The following is a 23204-nucleotide window of genomic DNA, read 5'->3' as shown; positions in this document are numbered from 1 at the left end:
AGATCACTCTTAGTGTATGTATGGCCTAAGAGTGGACTAATGATTTCGTCTGTGTGGCTTCAAGTCCCTATTTTTTAGCAACCCGCCTGCTTAGTGACTGATCCATCCATGGCAACTGGAATGTTGGTCTATAGATCCCTCAAAGATCATCATGCCGTCCAGCTCCATTTGATTCATCACATCGATCGCACCGATCGCACCAATTGCTTCAACTGCTTCAATCGTGCCGCCGAGATGTCGGGAGCCGATTTGGCTTGATGATTGCCATCAGCCAGCCCGAGTCCATTCATCCACATGGCTTGATGATTGTCCTCAGCCGGTCCATCTCTCTTCATCCAAACGGGTTGAGGATTGTTCTCAGCCAGCTTGACTCCCTTCATCCACTCGTTCAAGACGGCCACGTCCTCTTCCAGTTTCTTGACTGCGGCTGCGACATCGGCCGACTTTTCATAGAGATCATCTGTCAGGGAGACGGTAATTTCCTTGTTGATGTCGATGTTCTTCTCTTGCGCAGAAATCTTTCTCTTGTGCTAGTAAAGAAAGGTAAGTAAGTATTGGTTCGAATGAGCATGTCATGGGGGTGCTTAGTCTTACGTTGGCAATGTTGTCCTCGAATTTCTCGTTGGAAGCAACGAAGGCATTCATGAGCGCTTCCTCTTCATATCGCAGTTCGTCGAGGCGCATCATCATACGGAGGTCGAGGTCGCTAGTGGCTCCAAAATCATGCTTTCGCTCCTTCTTGAGAGCCTTGAGTTCGGCAGAAAGCTTCTTGTTCTCATTCTCCTTGGCCTCGAGTTTGGTAGAAAGCTTCCTGTTCTTATTAACCAAATCCTGGATCTCTCCAGAAGCCTTTCCTAGGGCCTCCTTTAGGAAATGAGCCCGCACTTTCTCTGTCATCAGTGCATTGTTGAACTCGCGGGAGTTTTGGACCTGGCCAGGGCTCTCGGTGAGCCGAAACTTGGTGTCCACCATGATTCGCGAGTTTTGGTGAGTGCTTTGGATGGGTAGGTAGGTGGCCAACAATGAGGATGTTGGAAGGGGGATGCTGGAGGGAGAAAGTTTGGTAGCGGAGTGCAATGTTTTGAATTATTTAATATTTAGGCCGCCTGCGTTGGGCGGCTATGGATAATTGTTGACGGTGCCTTGCATCTGGCAGTTGGCAGCTGGCAAGCACTGTCAGGGCGTTTGTTCCTGCCATTTTGTTTACTCCCATTCTGCTAGGCAACAACGGCTAGGCTTCGCTGTAATTCCTTGCTTCGCACATTTTCATAATATTTCTTGCAAAGTCGTGCCCTAAAATCTCTCCCTACTGGGTATTCAGGGGAAGTCATGTCGTCTCAACAGCCATCCGAGATGATCCCTTCTCAGCGGGAAAGAGATCTTTCTGTACAACTTCAGGAAGCAACATCGGAGAAATATTTGCTGCTCAAGCAACTTCTCGATGCAAAGTCGGAACTTTTCGAAACATCACGACAGCGGGAAAGGGATCTTTCTGACCAGTTGAAAGCAAAAGTCTCGAAGCTTCAAGCAGCCTATACTCGAAAGGAGAGCCTGGAAGCTCAGCTGGAGAAGCATGTGGCTGACCTAGCTCTGCTGAAAAAGAATATCGACAATCCCCATGCAGAGCTTCTGGAGAAGGAGAATGCGCTCCAAGCCTCGCGTCACCAAGAGCGAGAGTTGGCCTTTGAGCTCCAAACTGTCAAAGCGGATTTCGAATCTTACAAGTATGCCGAAAAGAAGCGAGTAGACAGGCTCACACAGGCCGAGAGAGACCTCAAGTGCTCTAGAGACTACGCCAACGTATTGGCTAGTGAAGCTCAGCAAGCAAAGAAGGCCGCCGAAGATGCCAAGAAGAGCGCTGAAACCCTCGGAGAGCAACTTCAACAGGCAGAAGAGACAATGAAGTGGTCTAAGAACAAGATCGCCGACACCGAGAAAGAACTACACAAGGCCAAAGCCGACTTTCAAGTCGCGTCAGCTCGCGAAAGGGGTCTTAAGAGAAAACTCGCTAAGAACGAGAAACTCTTGAAGTCCAACCGCTTCACCTTGGGACGCCAGGCACCACCTGTTGTATTTGGGGCGCCCAGCCCAATACCGAGGCCGCGACCAACAGCAGATTTCAGTCATCCCACCCCTAAGAGTGAATTGACTCTGCAGGCTGACTTCTCGCTGATCAAACCAAACATCAACGGACCGCCCAAGGAGAATCCGTCTCCCTTCAGTTCATTTGGCACCAACGCACAGCCCCGATGTGATTTGAACTTCTTTGGTTCATCCAACACCAACGGGCAGCCTCAGGAGAAATTGACCCTCTTTGGTTCGTCCACCAAGCCTTCAACTCCGGCGCAGTGTCCCTGGATTCCACTCCCCCCAGTTGGAAATACGACAGCTCAACAAGGACAAACCTCCAACAACTTTGGTGGCTCTTAGAGAGAACAGTCCCAATAGGTACTTACTGGGTTTTATGCTGCGCAACCGGGTTCGCAAGAGAAAAGACAGCAGGAAGAACAACCCCAAGAGGGTCCAGTCAATCACAAGCGACGAAGAGGACGAAGAGGACGACGGCATGTCCTTTGAACCGACGCCACTCGCAATGTAGCTGAGAGACTGTTATGATGATCGAAAATTATGGTTGTATTACGGTTGTATTATACGAAGACGAAGAACTTGTACTGTAGATAAAGTTACCTTATGAGAGGATCATGCGATGGAAGGACATCCCGACCTTATAATAGAGAATAATGAATAAGGAGTTATACAGGAATAGCCTTGCAAAGTATTATTTTGTCAAATCTGTCAGCTGGGTTGACGAGACTGGAACATGTCTAATGCAATGTCCAAGACAGTCTGCTATAGAGTCGACAACAATTATTTTACCAGTCTTTCCGTAATCCAGAGCTGTGAGTATGCTATTGACTTTTTACACTATTCGATTATCCTCTCCCCCGATCCAGAAGCAATTGATCTTTGTTGCCTTTGGCTCCAGGATAACTCTACGGTTGTCGTGACGATCACGATGTCATTCGACTTGCCCTCAGTGTATCAAAAAAAATTGGCCGCTGAGAACATAAGAGACGAAATCAGTAGGTCATTTTATGCTACTAAAACTATAGCCTTTAGGCTATTTATTTTTGTAACCTAAGACTTAGGAAGTCGACGTTTCTGCTAACCATGTCAACTCGACGATCTTGCGAGTCAGAGTCAAGGTGTCAAAATCTGATTGACAGCGTAATTCACTTGAGGATCATCTAAATGGATATCATCAGGACTGATTTGACATCATTGTTGATCAACGGACCCTGCGATGATGTAATGGACGCTTTTGGCGATCCAATCCAGTACAAAAAAGTTTAGGAACAGAAAGCCACATCAACTGGAATTGAACGCCAAGTCAGTATATTGTCTTTGGTTCCTGGCTAATTGGGAATGCATCATCCATCAACTGACCTTTGGTCAAACGCTTACATTGCTATGCACACGCCGGAAGCCGATCCCATGTGGCTATTCTATGACACGACATTACCCAGGAGAGAGTTGTGGAGTGAACATATTAGATGACATTTCTTGGGATTATGAGGCTGGTTTCATGTCCGATCAAATCGATACGGTTTTGAGTAAAGTGACACACGTATAAGATAAGAATTCAGGGTTTCTGTACGGAGATTTAAATGTCGTCTGATACAACAGCTCACCCCGTGGCAACGATACACAAACGCCTACTCAATATGAGCACAACCTCGTCATTGTAGGAACAGGACAAGTTCATAACGGTCAATGAGAATCATTTCCATAATCAGCACCGTAAACCTGACCATTCCTTGGCACGCATGCTTCGACTTACATGCATTGGAGTCGGTCATGGGGGTCATCGCGGGGGTCTTGCCTGTTTCACTCCTGATAACCGTTGCATAACCAGTTTCAGCTCAAACAACCAGATAAACTAAACCGATATTGAATTACGGCTTCTTAATCTTTTAAAGTTTATGTGACTGACAGTTTGCTGGACCCTCTGACATCATGTCGGAAATTCTTCCTTGACCGAGGGTGCTTGAACGTCCATTTTGGGCATCACGTGGAGAGGAATATCTAGGCTACTGCCATGCAAAGACAGATCCTCTTTCAACATCAGATCAGACTTGTTGGTGTATGATCTTACATTCCATTGTGTCCAGTGACTGCCAACGCATCGCACCGCACTCGGCCCGTCTGCCACCCATTCCTCATCTCCATGTCCTACGGGCCGTCGATCGACACCTTCTTCAGGATGAATAGGAATAGACTACCAGGTACAGCAGTTTGAAAGGGTCTCATTCCCATATCCCAGCCCCAGGCCCGCGGATCAGACCCTCAATGCATCCGCATGAATGAGATGTCAAGCTTCCCAGGGTTCTCCGCATCACCAGGTCTCCCTCCCCCATCCTGGCTCATGCGTTGAGGGGCGGCCAGAACCATCACATGTCGCCTGTCAACCCGAAAGAAGAAGCCCTCATCTTGGAGGAACGGCTCCTGGCTGTCCAGACTGAGTAACTGAAGATGACACGGCCCTCAGATCCGACTCAAGACAGACGCCCCCGTTTTACTTCAACGGCACAGTTTCTCCGCCGGCTGTCGCCCGTTTGCTTCCCCGGACATGGGTCATTTGTTTCTGCCAATTTCCGGCTCTTTGGGAAGTTGGGGAAATCCGGACGAATTTGGGGGTTTTTGTCGACCCGGCCGACCGTCTGTAATGAGAAGGAGGGTGTAGCGGCCAGGTTGACAGCGAAGCATCAAGAAAGCCAATGGCCCGGAGGCTCCCCGTGGCATGATACTGTGTCAGCTGGCTTGGAGCCCTGCAGGCATTATGATATACCCGATAACCTGGGGTAAGATGGAGGATGATTGAATATCCAGTCCAATCCAATCTACCAACACATGCGCGATCTACCTCTCTAAGCCTCGGGGCGCAGGCAGATGTTTAACTGCTGATTAGCAGTTGAACGGCCATTATCCAAAAGTGTTGCGAGGAATCGCGCGTATCGTCTTGGAGATTGAACATCAGACGCTGCGGCGAGCATCAGAAGACATCTCGGCTACACCACCATGTGAAGTTGACAGCACCTCTATCAAACAAAATAGACAGCTTGTAGCCGATGAGCATGCTTATTTCTCGATTTACAGCAACCCGGACCGGTGGTAATTAATCGTCCAGCCGAATGAGCTAAGCTTTGGCGATACAGTAACCATGCCAGGTATCGTCTCAATATCAAAGCTTCAACACGGTCGTCTAGGCAGACATAGTTTGGCGATTTCACAGCACATGACTGTTAATTTAAAGTTGACGATACCACCTCTTCGAGGTCGAAATAGGCGACGCCAAGGCATAATTACCGCAATTCTCTTTGTCCATTGTTCCCAACCATGGGTCAATTACCGGCCGCAGCACAGCTATCGATCGCATTTTACGGTGCTAGCAACATTAAACTCTCGGCAGCAGACAAAAGGGGCAATAGTTAAGTGCGGAGAAGCTGTCGTCCTTTTACCACGTGCTTTGGTACTGATGTCGACGTCGAAACTCGCCTCCGAAGTCGCGCAGAAGAACAAATCCCATCTGTCCCAAGTTCACATAAGCGCTAGAGCGTGCGTTAGACTGAGAAGTGTTCACTGATGGCTGATAGCTCATTAACCTTAACAAGTGATGGTGGTGTTCTCGAAAGGGCAATCATCTGTCGGCGTCCAATCCGATGCGGTTCAAAGATTGAGAGAGGGCTGTTCAGCCGCGTTCTAGGAAACCTTCAAGTCTCTGTGCCTCTGTTGAATTGTTATCAATAGAGTGACAGACTATCTCATCCGTGCAGTACATACAGTAGCTCTGATCCCCCTCATCGGCGACTCCGTTGAATCCATAAAACCGCATTTATATCTGCCCACATGGCGATTATCGATAGAATTTAGTTAATGGGCAGAGCGGATGCGCATTCTGGTCAAATTCGCCTCCTCGTGGCTAGGTACATGACACACTACAGACAGCCACGAGAATTTCACGTGTCAAGAATGTCTTCACTTTTTGAAGGGCTAGTCGAAACGAGGTGAGGTATCCATAATAACCGGTTCAGTCAAAATCCAATCACAGAGCCGTCATTGCTGTGTTACTGCCGGGCCGACAGCAGACGGCTAGATGCATTATCGAAACGTCAGTGGTTGTCAAAGAACAGGTAAAAGGGCCGTATAATGCACGAGGCAGAAAACGGTGATGAGAGAAACAGGAGAGAGGGTCCAAAGCACAGCAATGGCTTTATTGAGGGGCCGAGGATCGCCGTAGAGTCGCCGGGAATTCTTATCAGTGGAGTTTGAAGTTGGAGAAGAGAAAAAAAGAAAAAGAAAAATAAGAATAAATGTGGGTTCGAGAGGAGTTCTTCCGTTTCAATGGGATCCATTTTGAATTCGAATATCCTGACATTCTGTTTGGCTCGCTCCAGGGCTGGCGGAGAAGAAATGATGCAACAGTTGACGAGTTTCTAGTTTTTGCTGCCCAACCTTGACTACGGTTTGCATTATTAGAGTTTACAAGGCTGATGACCAGGGAGTTCAAGATGCGATACACTTGTATCTTCTCCACTAAGTCTGAAGATTTGACTAACAGCCTGAACTTGAACTGAAGAGACCTGAGAAGAGGTGGAGATGTGGTGGGTGTTTAATAAAAAAATAGGAAAAACAAATCATTGACTGTTCCGGTTCACAATCCGCCAAGGAAGATCAGTGCTAGTTGATGTTGCATTCCCACTGGAACAGTAAAATAAAGTACACAGCCTGGAGAAGATGCTGCGTCATTTTACTCCAAATACCGTGAATTATTGCCTTTTCAAGCCTCAACGGCTCTTAATTAGTTACTGTGTACCGCGTGATCGAACAAGATTGACTGAATTAACTGGTGGTGGATGCATGGATTAATGGCAAAGATGGTGTGAGCCAGATAAAAAACAGAAGGAATCTCCTTCTCCACGTGCGGGAGAAGACTTCTAGAAGGTCTCAGCTTTGGTTATGAGTGATTGGTCGGGGCACGTCGGATCTGAGCCAGACAGAACACTAGACAAGACCGGCTAAAGAATAAGACCAAACCACTTCCAGTCTAAAGGTGTCGATGTAGGCACTTGTATTCGTTCGCGCGCTTGTGTCACTTGTAACTGGCACTAAACGAAATCCGAACAGCGGCCAACACGACCGCGGCTAGACCGAGAAATGCGCAGTAACATTAACGGTACTGTTGGTGAGATGAGGCAGAGGGTCGGCGAATGCCCGGGCACATTTACCGTGTTATTCATCCGAAATACCTACCGAGCCGAAGAAACTGGCACTGCCTTGTCTTGTGTCTCGTGTTCTATACAGTATTCGGTCATAGTTAGGATGACCTCTGCCCGTTTGCAACACTTTTGATGGTTGACGCCGAAATAACGCATCGATATCGCCATCAACAAAGCGACAACAAACTACCTACACCTCGTGATACAGCACTTTAGATGCAAAATGAAAACAAGATCTGATTTTTTAGCCACGCGATTGGATAAGAAAAACCTGACTTTAAAATAATCTAAATCTGGGGTGTCGCGGGACGAACCCATTCTACACCACCCCAGAGTATGACGTAGTCCGGGGGGGAATCTCGATTGGTAGATCTGTGAGAATAATGGTCGATATCAACTCGAGTTTTCGATGTTGACCATCTTTTCGGCTCTGCGAGCCTTGCATATCGCATAAACCCCCTGGAACAACTGACGTTGGCTTTGATCACCAGCCTTGACCTCTGGACTCGAAAGCTGGTTGCAACCAAAATGCAAATGCAGTGTAACCTCTACCGCTGAAGTAGTACAAAGAATTCCCCATCGCACTTCTCCATCGCGATATGGCAACATGTGCCTGATTTTTGGATTGATTCTTGCACACCACATTGTTTTTTAATGATCTTCGTTTCTATTAAATAATAATTAATTAAAATTTTGACAAGTGCTCCATCGATGATGATCTTGGTGCAAGTTGGGCTCCACCGTTTAGAGGCGACCCTCTATAACTGGGCTCCGTAATGAACGGTAGAGCAAACTGTTTGTTTTTCAACTCCGTATTCTCAACACCCCGAACCAAACATATTTCGGCACTCACGGTCTGGTTCCGGTCGGCTATTTTGATTATGTACATTTTAATAACACAATAAAGCGTTGAGCATGTAGGTACGTAAGTTCCCGACTCTTCTTCGTAACAACAACCTGGTTTCCCCGTGATTTCTCGTGCCCAGTGAATCAGTTTCCACTAAACCCCTGTGAACCTTTTTTTCTGGGGAAAAAGCTGTTTGCCAACGTCAGTCAGTCAGTGCCTTGATTAATTGTAGTTATTCCAATTATTTCACAGATTATCAGGCATTTCAGCCCATTAGATTGATACTTGACTACTGGATCCCCTGAAACGGAATGCTGTACGTCCTCTACTGGACCCGGGGCTTGATCAATCCTAAGCCTAGCCTACCCCACGAATCATGCAAACCATGTCATAGGCCACGAGCAATTGCATTCTCTCTCCTTGGAGAGACGACAGGCTGAAAAGGCTTACTTCGGCCAAAAGGTTGTTCAGGTCACCGGGTCATGGCCACTTTTCCTTTTGCCGGTTGGTTCTTGGTTCTTACATAACAGTGGCAGCTGTTTTAATGCTGAGAGCCCACGTGAGGTTCGTTCTGATGTCAGCCATGGCTTGTCCTCTTTAGATCTCTCGGCATTCCTTTCGATTCAGGTACTTTGGTGTGTGCCTGCAAGTGACCTCGGGACACTGGGATCTGCACCCACGGGTATAGAGTTATTGTTTTCGGGTCGGCTGCTCGATATCCGGGCATCATCTTGTCAAATGTCAAAATCTTTCGGATACTTGCCTACCTATACAGGTACAGCACGCAATTGTTATCAGGCGGTGAATGGATGCGCGGCATTAAGCACATGCACGAAAGACGGTCAAGGTTGATTTGAGCTCAAGATTGAGCAATGGATCTCTGTGGGCGCGCCATAAAAATAAACCCCCAAGACCCTTGTTGCATTGGTTATCTGTCTCTCTTTTTTCGTTTTGCGCCATAAAATTCCCCAGGTTTCCGCATCCGAGAAGAGTAGGCGGAGAAATGGCCGCCACCGCAGTCGGCTCCACACAGCCGACCGACGGATAGGTGGCTCACATCTGACTCTCGCTGTCTGCCTCGTGTCAAGTCATGAACAGACCTATTCTGATAGACAAGATCCCGTGGGAACTATTAGATTACCTGTGCCGACCCAACAAGACCAACAATACAGTAAACACGAAAGAATGGCACGGTCACATCAGTATAAACCTACACAGCGAAGATACATACTTCAAAAGGACAGGACTCTGAATAACAGAAACACCTTGACTCCACAGTTCAGACCGGGTAATGTACATACATAACAAATACACATTTCAGATACTCACGGGAACATTCTTGAAGATGCCAGTGATTGTGATATGTCAGTCCTCCCCCATTAGTGATGCTGTAAAACCTTAGATGCCTGGGGAGCTTCGAAACATCGCCTAAAAAATGCAGGGTCCTTCTTCTCCGAGATACAGTTCACACTGAGCTGCCGATCGGTAATTGAGCTAATCTGATTTGTCTTATTCCCGACCACACTCCCCCCAAGGCGCAAAATAAAATAAATCGATTCCTGAAATATGATTGGACTGGGTGTGATTTTACCCGTCGCTCTTCACGGGGGTGGTTTTGGTCTAGATTTTGTCGACATTCGGTTTAGCCTAAACCACCAACAACTCTCACTTTCTCTTTTCAGTTGACAGTTTTCAATGCGGATGATATCTGTCACTTTTTGTTCTTGACTCAGAAGGAGAAGCGTCATCCAATACACCCTGGATGTTTAACGTCTGAGGCAGAAAAAACATACATATGGAAGAAAAGACCCGGTCGCCCGTCGCTATGTACTCACGTACCCCTTGCTTATATCCCTATTGAGTTTAGTCTCGTTTTCTCCATTAGCTTCCTCACGGAAAGAAAACTCCAAGCGCACATATCGCAAAAAGCAAAGCCAATGACTATTCATTCATGGCACGCAATTGCGGGAAGGCAGGTTTTCTCCAGTCCCAGTCCCATGTGACTTCTTGTCTCCCCTGTCTACCCGTCCGTACCTGAAGGCGAATTCGTAGGCGAATGGACCAGTCTGGGCAGTGTTTGGAAAAACTCATCACACGGATGACCACAGAATACTCCAGATTCTCCGCAACGTGGTTCTTTTTCTGGGGAATTGGCCACGTCAAAGCTTTTATTGATTGCCGTTACAATAACATAATTCTTTTTCCATTATTTTATTGTTTTAACGCCATTGACGCTCAAGAAATGCTGTACAGAGTAGTAGTGCTCACTAACATGGACGCCCGCACTGACTGATCTGATGAATGTTTGTGTGTGTGTGTAGTGACGATGAAATGAGAGACACTTTTACTTTACCCCAGGAAAACTCCAGATCCTGAACGGGAGAGGCGTCGTTGTCTCTTTTTGCTTTGATCCCGCCTCGATCTGATCTGTTTCATTCCACCCCAATAAGCAAGGGAGGCAATTGAGGGCAGCAATCGACTGGCTGACAATAAATCTCAACTACATATAAGATGCCACAAATGACTGATTCCAAACATACATATATACATACACCACAATGTAGCACATCTGCCCTTACCAGCCTTTTTTCTTTTTGCACTCACGGCCAACTGCCTCTGAAACAACCGATTCAATACACAGACCTTTTCACGTACCCAATGTCAGAACCAAAGTGGCGCTTAGCTCGTTGTCAGCCCTCGAGTTGCGGCTCCGCTTGTACACTATTATCTGGCGTCCTTCTTCCTCCACAATTTGGCCGTGGATTTCCAGCTGACTGATGCAGACGAAACCAACAATACCAAGACCGACCACACGGAGAAATTTGTCAAGGAGGGGAAAGAAGTTCTGGACTGAAAAGACGTGTCCAGACCACCAAACAATTCATCTTGACCAAACTGCGCTATGAAGTAGATATGATAATAATTGCAATACGTATGTCTATACGAGGTTCCCTTTAACCCAAGCATGACAATTGCAACCCAAGTATTAATTTAAAGCCATGCAGTAATTGCAGCCGAAAACTCAATTTTTATTATCCATGCTGTAAGATGCAGTTCGCAGCTTGCATCGTACATCGTGGCTTGCCCGCTGTAACACACGCATCACCGCCTCAGTACCCTTAAATTCCCACTTCTGCTTACTTGTACTTTAATACCTACAAACGGTGAAGTTGAAGATAAGAGTGAACCAGGAATATTCCAAGGAAACAAAAAACTAAAACACCCCGGCATCGTACTTCTTTTTGGCCGAGTTGCGGAGATGGTCTCTGCAAGTTCAGGGCCCAGGGGAGAAATGAATGTATACGCGTTCTGCTGGTGTTGAACTTGTAAAAATCATTAGCGTTCTTTTTTTTCTTAATTCGATTTTTTTTTCTCTTGTTCAACACCCTCTTCGGTTCCCCTCTTCTTTCCCCCTTTTGGTGGTTGGGATCGGTTTTGAATACCGGGTTGATGGACGGGGAACGGGACTTGACAACACCCACTTGTTGCGATTGTTCAAGTCTGGATGAAAAAATTGATGCCACCCTTGCAAGTATTGTAAAACTCAATGGCGGATGTCAGTTGTCCTGCAGACTGTGTTCCTCAAGGCGGCTTAATACGGCCTTGTTTGACTCTCTTGTTTAATAGCAACACCTCCTCCTCATGCAGACAGGATCCCCAACAAAGAAAAAGACAACCAGCAGGACGCACTGCCTTGTGCTAAAGTAGCTTGCAGCATGGCACGCACCCGACGCACAGTAAATTGAATTGACCGCCTACTAATAATACAACAGTAGAGCAGACTAGGGAATTATCGCAATAACAAAGACTCGTGCTCATGCTCTTGTGTTCCTTTTATTTTCTAGTGACTCATGCCTGTAAGTATTCTATGTTGTACCGACAGTTTGGTTTTGATCATCAGTCAGTTCAATTCAAGTTTACTTACATGTGAAATTCTCAACTCACCCTCCCCTACATTAATGGTTACTCATGTTGTTGCTGTCTCAATTTTTACATGTGCTCACTCTGACTCTGATTTTCTTTCATTCATTCTTACTTGATAAAACCAAGAAAGCCAATTGATCAAGTCACGAGCACCGCATGGCCTGTCTCTGGTTGGAGTCTTTGTGTGTCTGGGCTGCCACACCAAAAAAGACGCCATGAGGCTTGAAGGCTTCGCATCCCCGGTCCAATAGGAATTCCGCCTGTCAGCATCAAACGGCCGCTATCAGATTCGGTTGGTTCGTGACTGTTGTTTACCCTCTCCACCTTGGGCCTTGGGTGAAGGTGACCTTGCATAGGTAGGTATGCAAGGTCAGCTTGAGCAGCCAGCGCTGCCAGCCAGCAATTGATGACGTCCATACCCGGTCATGTCCTGCTTCATCCAGGAACCTTGGAACTCTTGCGATAACTCACAACCCATCTCAGATACACTCACGATGCGTTTAGTTCATTCACTCATTCACTATCACCAATGTAGAGACTGCATGTAGTTCCATGGGAAATTTTTATTCATGTTTTTGCGGAAACCTCTTTCTCATAGTAGACAATTCGCCTTTTGCAGGTTTTTTTGATGAACAACTCCTTTTGATCTTCTCGTACTTTTCCGTACCTCCCAAGGCCTCGTATTGTACGACCTTTTTTTTTTCTCTTTGTTCCTCCACTGCTGACCTTCTTTTCGCCTGAGTGAAATCAATGACCATCCCCTTGTTCGCTCCACCTCAAAAAAAGAACTTTCATAACGAATCCATATCCTCAGGTTGCCCCTAAATATCTTCCGTCATTCGTACGAAAACTACTAGTACACGTGCCCCGAATCCGGTGAATGACGGAGCATGAGCCCATCGCAGCCTTGATAAAAACACGATTTCATGGTATCATATCGTTAAGAGTCCCCGCCATGAGTGGCAAATAAAAATAAAAATTGACTCGAGTCCCGTTTCGCTAAATGAGTTGATAAAACAAATGCTGCCAATTGCAGCCAGTCGCTTAATGCTGATGTGTTGATGCCTTTCGTGCGCCGTCCAATGCACAATTGTTGTGGGTATAACTGTGTCCGTGTCATATATGGTATAATATGGTGTGGGTATTATCGTTTACCATCCCTTGGAGTGGTATCCGTCGCTGGCCTCCTTGGAAAAGTATTGGTTCCAGCTGCTCGCGTTCACATCCTCGCTCTGCTTCATGCAAGGCTTCTCGGGGAATTGCTTCAAGTTGGCAACATCGTGTGATGTGTGTCGTCGCTTAAGGACAGCATTGGCTGTTGATGACTTTTGCTGTCGCTCCCAGAGGAGGTGACGTCGAAGAGACTCGGTCAACTCAGTCGCCAACATGTTGCGGCGAGTTGTGCGAGGTGACAACGCAGCCTGAGGCTGAAGGTGGTTAGGGCCAGTCATGATGGGCTGGGCGGTAGACCTGGGAACCTCATGGATAGGCTTGAGGCCAGGGCCGCGCATACCCTTCATCATCAATGGGGCCTCGTCGGAATCATTAGGCGAGGCAGCCAGTGAAGGGCCGTTGACCAATCGAGATCGGGGAATAGCTGATGTCGATTGGGAAGCGTGGCCACCAAGGTTGCGTGAGCGATCATTCTGAGCAAGCATGAGAGTGATGAGAGATCGTCGCGAAGTCAGGTTGGGCTTGGAGTCAACTCGCTGGAAGAATCTGTCGTCCATGCTAGACTTGCCACTCTCCTCCATAGAGTCCTCCCAGTCGGATGAGTCGTCATCATCATCGATGGCGCTCTCGTCGATGTAGTCGTCGCTGTCAGAGTCCACAGCAGCCTCATCATCATCATCGATAGTTCGGGTCATGACATTGTTACTGAAAGAAGCTTGCTTCTTGCGAGCAGACAGGAGCGAACTAGGTCGAGACGAAGCCATGGCACTCCTGAGGGATCCATCCTCTTCAGATGAACCACCAATTTGGAACACGGGCTTCTTGATGATGGGGATGATAGGCTTGCTGGTGCTTAGGCTCTGGTCCTGTTCACTAGACGAACAAGAGCCACCAAGCGCAAAGCGAGCAGGCTTCTTAGACTGAACAACCTTTGCGGCAGGTGAAGACTTGGGTTCGGGGATCGCATGCGACAATTGAGCACCAGAGATGGTTCGGGGAGTGGGAATCTGGGAAGGTGAGAAGCCACGCACGACAGTGGTGCGAGAGAGGCTCTGGGGCGAAGGCTGTGGCGAACCCTCAGAGGCTGTTGATTTGGCAGGTGATTGCGACTCGGTAGTGGTAGAACCAGATCGCTCGAATGCAGAAGGCACAGGCAGGGACTGCTTGGCCACTGGCGCAACGTGGGGAGGGGCGGAGAGAGGACCCTTGTCCTTGACAATAGAGACAATCATCTTCTCGAAGTCGTCCGAACTGATGTGGCGTTCGCGTTTGCTTCGGGTGCTGGCGCAAGAGTCTTGTCGTCGTACACGGGGGCGGGCAATCTCAAGTGGCGCTGATACTGGGGCAAAGTCGACAGCTTCCTCGTCTACGAGGGAGTCGACGCTACCAGATAGCTGAGGTAGATCAGATATCCTTGACTCGGAGGGGATGTTCTGGGGGAGGGTCTCAGTGGCAGGAGAGATCTTCTCCTCGTTATCGACAACAAAGGTTTCTCTTTGCCAGAGTCGCCAGCTGAGGTTCTCTAGTCTTCGGCCTTGTTCAACAGAGTCTGCGCAGCGAGAAAAGACTGAATGGTCAGCATATAAAGGATCGACGTATGCAAGATGCAACTCACCAGTCCACATGCTATACAAATTAGCGGGATTGCCAGTATCGACCTTGTGGATGACGTTTGCATCCACTGTCAAGACGTGAGTGTCTAAACGATAGGGCATAATGTGTGTGCTGAAGCGGGTGATTATGGGTTGATAAAAAATCGAGCTGAAGGGTGCAATCGGTGGGAATTCCTAGGTAGTCGGCAAGGTAGATCGAGATTAAAGCCGACAATGCACCAGAGCGTAGTATACAAGTTGATATTCGAGGTGGAGTTGAGTTAGTCGCGGGCGGTGAGTTGATGTCAATGCAGGCGATTTTGGTGGGTGAGAGTGTTGTCGAGATGGATGCTGTCTTTCATGGGGATCCTCAAGTAGACATGTATTGTAATTGTCAAGGCGAGGTCAAGTTGTCTTTGACCTAGGGTTCCTTTTTACAAAAACAAAGGATGTTGGGGCTGTTTGGTGGTTGATTTGGTGTTATGTGTATGTGTATGTGGAGGAGGACGAACAAAGTCCGGGGGGGAATCAAACGTAGATATTCTGTTTGGGCCGATGGGAAGGAAGACGGATTGGGGGAAGGGAGTCGCGGTGTGCGCTATGTAAATGGAGTCTAGCAACAAGCACACAAGCACGAGCGCACGCCAGGTTCAGGGGGGTGTCGGTCCGTGGGGGGCGTGGCAGAGGGACCCAGGGGGGGTGCGAGCCACTGTAGCCGGGTGTGTTCAGATACGTACCGGGAGGAGTAGAGATGGATGGAGATGGGGGGATAGGAAATAGCGGGTACTACCCGAATAGCACAAATTCAATTCTCTTCCTCTTGTCAGTTGAATACAAGTCGGACGTACCGCGGCGCAGTAGAATTTTCGCTGTTCATGGGCCAGAGTGAAGAGTCGAGTGATTAATTCCAGTGGGGTAGGATCTTTAATCATGTATGTACATGCTAATGTACTTATGTATGGATTGCAGCACGTACAGCACATCGCAGCACAGCACAGCGCAGCACAGAGGCATGACCAGAACGAATTTTAAATGTGGAAGTTAAATTGCAGGATTAGAAGTATATTCACGAGTGTAAAGGTAACCTGTGTTTGCGCTCGCGAGTGCGTTATTTCCCATCAGTATCCGTACCTTTTTCGCAGAGTCGAAAAGGACCCATCGTCTCTTCTCTCTGGACCAAAAAAAGAACCTGTCAATGTCACGTCCCTACCAGGGAAGACTGGCAAAGTGTAAGGAAGGTGAGGTGGGGGAAAGGAGGCCCTGTTCGGCGACACAGCAGAACAAGGACAGGGCTTCTGTCAGGGGAGAGGAACGCGGGTGGAGGTGGCAGAGAGGGGGAGGCAAAAAACTGCCTGCTGACCAGTTCCACGGGTCTTTACCTGAAGAGGCACTTGTTCTGCTTCGACCAGCGGGTCATTTGATACCCAATATAGTTTAGATCACCACGTTATGGCCCAGTCCCTTTGGGGTTATACTTTAGTTGCCCCTTTGAGTAGCTTGTGGGACCTGAGACAGTAACGGAAGAAGCACAGACGAACGCGGTCTCGGGCGCGAAAACGGTCAATCTCTCGGCCTTGGTCTTTGTAGCGGCCTCCAGAACGGAAAAGCACGAATTGGTCTCCGTTTAGACGACGTTCCAGAACGTCCCCAACGCTCCCTTTGCTCCGTTGCGAACTGAGACCTAATCGGGCATCCGAGTCCAGAACTGAGGCCCCCACCTCGTTATCCTTCTCTTCTATACCCGCGGATGAGTTCCCCTGTAGCCGCTGTCCACCAGGGACTGGTCTGAGGCCCCATCACGAGTCACGATGGTGAGCGCAGCCTCGCTTTGTGCTGTTCTGGCCCGAATTAACCGCGGTGTTAACGCGCTCAAGGCAGTGAACCCCAAGACTCGTGAAACTTGGCCAGGAAGAAAGGGTCCTCTAGATGCGTCTAGTTCAATAGCTTTAGGGCACATGATAGACCCTGAAAACCCTTTGTCTGCCGAGAACCTGGGGCAGGCCGGTCATGTTGATTGATGGTGTTTTGTTGCCTATGGAATTGAGCTTCAATTCCAATCCCAACCCCAACCCCAACCCGGGCATCGTCAGCATCGCCCACGTTGAAGCGTCAATTGGTCCGCTTGCAGTTCTGGCCCCGATTACAACGGCGAATTGACGTGATTATCGATGATCCGGGATTGGAAATGAGACTCTTGCTAGTGACTCTCGCCCTGGAAACCCCAGAGGAGACGAGAGGATTCGTGGGGATCCGTCCATTGACTTGTCTTGTTACCAAAAGTCCGGTGACCCCGTGATAACAACGAGCCCCAGGTTTCGCTCCTTGTCATCCGCTCGCTGCACCTCGCCTCCGCAAGCGGCCACGGACCTTTGAGTGATCTTGCCTAGAACCTCATTTGGTGACAACAAAGGACAATTTCATTACGCGGTGGAAGCACAGGCGGGTAATGACTGATGACTGACTGACTGCCTGCCTTTCTGCAATGCGCCTGACCACGGAGTACTTCCCGACGGGATGAACTCGAGTCGAGTCGCTCCAGGAATTCTCGACCTGTGGCTATCCGTCTTCAGCAACCCAAGCCAGTCGGCCAGGTGTTTGCCTTCCGTTGCGCCGTACTGAAGCAGCCAGTATCATTGACAAACGTGATCACGGACATATGCCGAGTAGATCAGACGTGAATCTTGCTTCCGGCATCAAATGTTTATCCCGAGGCTTCAGTGACGATGTGTCTGGGGTATCAAGGTCACCTGGTCTGAAGCTCCTGGTCCCTCTGCGCCACTTGTCATTTGCGGGCTTCGCAGCTGGACTGGCCTGGTAGACTGGGTACGCGGTAGCGAAAGGAAACAACTGCACATCACATCAGGGAGGCAGACTTGCATTGAAATGAGCCTTGTTTGACCGTTGTCCTGGGTTGAGATGAGCTGAGGCCCTGCTGAGGCCTCTGTCGTCATGTTCAGGGGCGCTTCTTCAGGGTCCCGGCGACTCAGCGCTTGGCGCCCCAGGTCACCAGACGCGCTCTACTGCCACATCAAGCCAACCATTTCCTCCCATACACAGTGAAGTGATGAGCTTTGCCAGCGCATAAAACAGCATCTGCAGCCGCATGACTCTCCTGGAGGACCTATATTTCGCATCTTGGGCGTTTTACTTCTCTGCCTGCGCCGCCAGGCTGCGAATACAGGGCATCAGTGGCAGACACATCAATGATCCTCGACGCGATCATCATGAACCTGCCTGTCTTGGTTTTCGGCTTGTCTTACAAGTTTGCACGATGACATGTCAGATTTGAGTGTGCCGATATGTTGGTCACCCTAGAGCTTGCATTTCAATACCGCTTGCCTCAGTTATGTTCTTGGGGACTTTGAAATTACTGCAGAATCTCCCCAATACGATTGTATCCTGTGCGATCACTAGGATTTGTCTTGAATGACTGCAGTGAAGATGCCTATGAATCATACTTGACCAAATCGTCTGTTGACTGCCTCTGGTTATCAACCATGGGTCATACACCCTCACCAAACTCCAGAGTTGTTGCATAGTTGGAACACGAACAAATCAACATCACTTCGCTTTACCTTGACCTTGAAAACAAGCGTTGAATCTCACCCCAAAATAACATCCTTTGTCTTTGGCGTCAGATTAATGGGTTGAAGATGAGGTATCTGAGGCCAGCAAAGTTGAGGGTTGCGTTACGGCATGTAGGTGAAGCGAATGGCGTGTTTAGAAATTGCATGATGGGATGTGGTCATCCATGTCGAAGCCTCCTGACAATCGGTGAATATTGGCATCTCGATCGTCTTGAGATGCCCGATCTTGCAGTTAAGCCTGTCTTAACAATCGCCTGCCCTGCGTTGCAGGATCTGGCTTGCTGCTCTCCCTTGGGCCCCACGAACCGCTGCATGCCGGGCAGCAGCTAAAAGTGGTAGACCAGGATGGTGATTATGTTATAACATTTGGCGTGTCAATGGTTGGTTAACTCACGTAGACATTGAAAAGTGAAGTAATTCTGTTTTTCAGACGAGGCACAAGCCTTGATTTATTATGTATCGACGATTTGGTATCTGGCAAGGAAAACTCCCATCTTTTTTGGCTTGGCCAGGACAAACCAACTGAGAGAATGCGGGCTTATGACGTCTCACGGTAGGCCATCGTCCCACTGCGATGCTGTGCCATTACATCCAATGCCGCCGAAACGTGGACCTGACACCAAAATAGCATGCGTTATTATTCCAACGGCTTCTATTGTGCGTGGGAAGAGGGTCCAGAGGGCATTCAGGAGGTGCAGGGAGGCATAAAGCACCGAGACTAGGAAAACAATAGGTGAGGTGAGCGTTAAACATCACATCATACTGGAACCTAGCTCTCCTGCTAGCTCACCTTGGTAGAGGGAAAAAATAGAGGGAAAAATCACCCCGCGGCGGGCCGATAAGCGATAAGAGCTCTTTTTCCATCATAGTCCTCCACCAACTGCGTCAGTCAATGTCTTGGCTTCCCTGCCCCTCCATCTTATCGATATCCTGACCTGCGTCACCGACCTCTGTCTGTCCCTGCCCGGACCTTGAAGCTGGTGCCATAATAATTGGATTTTCCCCCATCCATCTCCGGTGACACGATATTTGATCAACATCATCCGTTGGAGCCGGCGCTTCTCTTCGTTTTCTCTGTTTCTCCTGTAAGTATCGTGCTTTCCCCCAATTGCTGCCGAGTGAGCCTGTGTCTTATTATATCTTCTCCCTTTTAGAGCTGAGCTACATACCACTATCTGCGTTCTGCATTCAGCCCCGCCGCTTTTTTCTTTCTCCGAACGGCTTGGCTACCGCATACCTAAACTTACCTACTCAACGCGTAACCTGCAATAAGCTTTGGCAGAGCTTAACAAACTAACGCTCCCTACAAACCATTTCTCTTCCTCCATCAACACCGTCGAAACCACAATCATGGCTCCCAAGAAGAAGATCGCCGTCATGACCTCGGGAGGTGACTCCCCTGGTATGAACGCTGCTGTTCGAGCTGTCGTGCGCATGTCTCTGCATATGGGCTGTGACGCATTTTGCGTCTATGAGGGATATGAAGGTCTGGTCCAGGGCGGCGATTTCATCCGACAGATGCAGTGGGACGACGTTCGAGGCTATCTCGGAGAGGGTGGCACACTCATCGGTACTGCTCGATGCATGGCCTTTTACGAGCGTCCCGGTCGATTGGTAGCCGCCAAGAACATGGTTCTATCTGGCATTGATGCCCTTATTATTTGCGGTGGTGACGGATCCTTGACTGGTGCCGACAGGTTCCGAGCTGAATGGCCTTCTCTTTTGGAGGAGCTTGTTTCAACGGGCCACTTGAAGGAGGAACAAACCACACCTTACAAGCATCTTAACATCGTAGGCCTTGTTGGCTCCATCGACAACGATCTCACAGGCACAGACGCCACCATCGGCTGCTACTCTGCGCTCGCCCGTATTTGCGAGATGGTTGATTACGTTGAGGCGACTGCTTCTTCACACTCCCGCGCTTTCGTTGTTGAGGTGATGGGACGACACTGCGGTTGGCTGGCTCTCATGGCTGGTGTTGCGACTGGTGCAGACTTTGTCTTTATTCCCGAGAGACCTCGTGAGAATGACTGGCAAGAGGAGATGAAGGTCGTTGTTAGAAGAGTAAGTTTTATGTGATAAGCCATCCGTGAGACGCATGTGCTAACGACTTACAGCATCGAGCACTCGGAAAGCGCAAGACAATTGTCATTGTCGCCGAGGGTGCCCGCGACAACAACGGAACCAAGATCGGCGCCGAAGAAATCAAGGACATCCTAGCCGACAAGAGCAAGGGAGGTCTTGCTCTTGACACCCGTATCACCACTCTCGGTCACGTTCAACGAGGTGGTACTGCTGTCGCCTACGACCGAATGCTCGCTACCCTACAGGGCGTGGAAGCCGTCAAAGCTGTCCTTGAAGCTACCCCCGAGACCGAGACTCCCTTTATCGCCATTAACGAAAACAAGATTGTTCGCAAGCCTCTGATGAAAGCTGTTGCCGAGACACAGGAACTCGCCAAGGCTGTTGACGCCAAGGACTTCGATAAGGCTATGTCTCTACGAGATGCTGAGTTTGCCGATCAATGGAACTCTTATATGTTGACAACCAACGTCATGGTCGATGACGAGAAGTTGCCGGAGAGAGAAGTAAGTTTTACGCCGTTTCCCATTGCTCCACACTACTAACATAAACGACCAGCGCATGCGAATCGGTTTCATCAACGTCGGTGCCCCTGCTGGTGGCATGAACGCCGCAGTTCGTGCGGCTGTCGCATACTGTCTTTCAAAGGGCCACGAACCCCTTGCTATTCACAACGGTTTCGCTGGATTTGCGCGACACCATGACGATAAGCCCCTCGGTGCAGTTCGTCCGTTCGACTGGCTCGAGGTTGATGGTTGGGCAAGCAAGGGTGGTTCCGAGATTGGCACAAACAGAGAGCTTCCTGGCGAGTCAGGCATGGAACTGATTGCCAACTTGATTGAGGAACACAACTTTGATGCTCTGTTCATCGTTGGTGGTTTCGAGGCTTTCCACTCCGTCACACAGATGCGCAAGGCTAGGACGCAATTCCCCTCTTTGTGCATCCCCATGTGCCTTCTCCCTGCCACAATCTCCAACAACGTTCCCGGAACAGAATACTCTTTGGGATCCGATACCTGCTTGAACGAACTTGTCAACTACTGTGACAAGATCAAGCAATCCGCTTCTGCCACGCGTCGTCGTGTGTTTGTTATTGAGACACAGGGAGGCCGATCCGGTTACATTGCTACCTTGGCTGGTCTTGATGTCGGTGCTTCCGCTGTCTACATTCCCGAAGAAGGCATTTCCCTCGAGATGCTTAACTCTGATGTCAACCATCTCAAGGAAGTGTTCCGAAAGGACAAGGGTCAGACTCGTGCTGGACGCCTAATTCTCGTCAACGAGAAGGCCAGCAAGGTCTACAGCGCAAAGCTGATTGCCGACATCATCCGTGAGGAGGCTCACGATAGATTCGAGAGCCGAGAGAGCATCCCCGGTCACGTCCAGCAGGGCGGTGTTCCTTCCCCTATGGATCGCTGCCGAGCTGTTCGCCTGGCCATCAAGTGTATTCAGCACCTCGAAGGTTATGGACGCAATGCCCACAACCACGTCAAGAAGGACCCCAAGAGTGCCTCAGTCATTGGCATTCAGGGATCTGAGGTTGTATTCTCTGGAGTGGAAGATCTGGAGGAGAACGGCACAGACTGGCCCAACCGACGACCCAAGACTGCCCACTGGATGGGTCTTTCTGAGACAGTGGACATGTTGGCGGGCCGTCCCAATTACCCCGTGCCCGAAAAGAGCTTGACAGGGTTGATCGCAAAGGACACAAAACGTGGTCTTTAAGGGAAACGAATACTACGTACGTTGGCACTGCTTCATTTTCCTCGCCTCTTTATTCTTAACGATAGCACAGTATGAAAGAAATCAGTTTAGGCGTTCAAATAACGATTTTATACCTTGCTTTACGCAGATGTGATGTATCGTCTCCCTGTCTTTGCATGATGACGATGTTACTAAGGAAGAGAAGTGACAGCACATATTCTTCTCATGCATGTCTTGGTTAACAAGCAATGATTAAAGAGTGACTGACGACGGCTCGGTAATGCTAGGTCCAAGTGATCATCTCTTGAACTGTGGTCCTGGTCACACGAAGGCCCATCAGCTCACCGCTGATGTGTGACCACGCGGAAAGCCAGTAGACTCTGTTATTTTTACATTTGTGTAGTATTTTCGTCAACAGTGTTATGCGTCGTAGTCAAGTTCTCAAAGATAATTTGTAAAACAGCTGTGCTAGTTTGTGCCTGTCAGTGCGACTCATAAAGATAAAGCAAGCCAAACACGTACTTCCACAACGAGCTCCTTCAAACTTTTCACACGGCTCAAGTTATAAACTTTTACAAAAAGGAAGGTGAGAGACTAGTGGTCTAGTTTTGATACCATCCAAGTCTTGAATGCTACCTATCCTGAAGCTCACATCGTCCAGTGTAGGGTAAGACGGCTTAGAACGAGTTGATCTATGTCCACCCAATGTTTACTGCTATTCTTATATGAATATGTAGATACTAAGGTACTCTGGACTCAATTGTACCGGATTATCTATATGTGATTAAGTCTAGGTGGGCTTGTCATTGTCTAGTCAATATTGAGCTGATGATGAAGTAGTCTTCGACTTTCAGTTGCACATCAGTAAATCAGATCCATCACAAACTCTTCTTTTGAATGGCCGAGAACTCAAACGATACTATAATTAATTGTGAGTATGGATCCATGTGCTCAAATCTCGACAGAGATAGAGATTGCCGTAACATATCGTTACTCTTTAGTTTCGACGCCTCGCGGG

General features: G+C 48.6%; 5 protein-coding genes across 5 annotated transcripts, besides 4 other annotated features; 3 read left to right on the top strand and 2 right to left on the bottom strand.

Annotated features, from left to right (window-relative positions):
- Nucleotides 1-176: 176 nt before the first annotated feature.
- FPSE_05841 (uncharacterized protein) lies at nucleotides 177-972 on the bottom strand (the record flags this gene model as incomplete). The annotated part of the gene is made up of 2 exons (XM_009258959.1): nucleotides 177-530; nucleotides 595-972. 2 exons carry the CDS (start codon nucleotides 970-972, stop codon nucleotides 177-179), a joined length of 732 nt encoding a protein of 243 aa, XP_009257234.1.
- A 357-nt stretch (nucleotides 973-1329) lies between these two features.
- Nucleotides 1330-2430, top strand: FPSE_05842 (uncharacterized protein; the record flags this gene model as incomplete). The annotated part of the gene is made up of 1 exon (XM_009258960.1): nucleotides 1330-2430. One exon carries the CDS (start codon nucleotides 1330-1332, stop codon nucleotides 2428-2430), a length of 1101 nt encoding a protein of 366 aa, XP_009257235.1.
- A 3106-nt stretch (nucleotides 2431-5536) lies between these two features.
- FPSE_05843 (uncharacterized protein) lies at nucleotides 5537-5808 on the top strand (the record flags this gene model as incomplete). Its single annotated transcript, XM_009258961.1, has 2 exons — nucleotides 5537-5616; nucleotides 5673-5808. 2 exons carry the CDS (start codon nucleotides 5537-5539, stop codon nucleotides 5806-5808), a joined length of 216 nt encoding a protein of 71 aa, XP_009257236.1.
- Nucleotides 5809-7945: 2137 nt separating this feature from the next.
- Nucleotides 7946-7972: a repeat region.
- Nucleotides 7973-13199: 5227 nt separating this feature from the next.
- On the bottom strand, nucleotides 13200-14936 carry FPSE_05844 (uncharacterized protein; the record flags this gene model as incomplete). Its single annotated transcript, XM_009258962.1, has 2 exons — nucleotides 13200-14788; nucleotides 14837-14936. 2 exons carry the CDS (start codon nucleotides 14934-14936, stop codon nucleotides 13200-13202), a joined length of 1689 nt encoding a protein of 562 aa, XP_009257237.1.
- Nucleotides 14937-15779: 843 nt separating this feature from the next.
- Nucleotides 15780-15821: a microsatellite.
- A 1040-nt stretch (nucleotides 15822-16861) lies between these two features.
- Nucleotides 16862-16891: a microsatellite.
- Nucleotides 16892-19750: 2859 nt separating this feature from the next.
- FPSE_05845 (uncharacterized protein) lies at nucleotides 19751-22207 on the top strand (the record flags this gene model as incomplete). The annotated part of the gene is made up of 3 exons (XM_009258963.1): nucleotides 19751-20464; nucleotides 20518-20988; nucleotides 21041-22207. 3 exons carry the CDS (start codon nucleotides 19751-19753, stop codon nucleotides 22205-22207), a joined length of 2352 nt encoding a protein of 783 aa, XP_009257238.1.
- Nucleotides 20894-20935: a mobile genetic element.
- Nucleotides 22208-23204: the final 997 nt, after the last annotated feature.

The sequence above is a fragment of the Fusarium pseudograminearum genome, chromosome 4 (genome assembly GCF_000303195.2).
Source record: "Fusarium pseudograminearum CS3096 chromosome 4, whole genome shotgun sequence".
In the NCBI taxonomy this organism is placed as follows: domain Eukaryota; kingdom Fungi; phylum Ascomycota; class Sordariomycetes; order Hypocreales; family Nectriaceae; genus Fusarium; species Fusarium pseudograminearum.
Note: the sequence above shows the minus strand (reverse complement) of the source record. Positions and strands in the feature narration are given on the sequence as shown.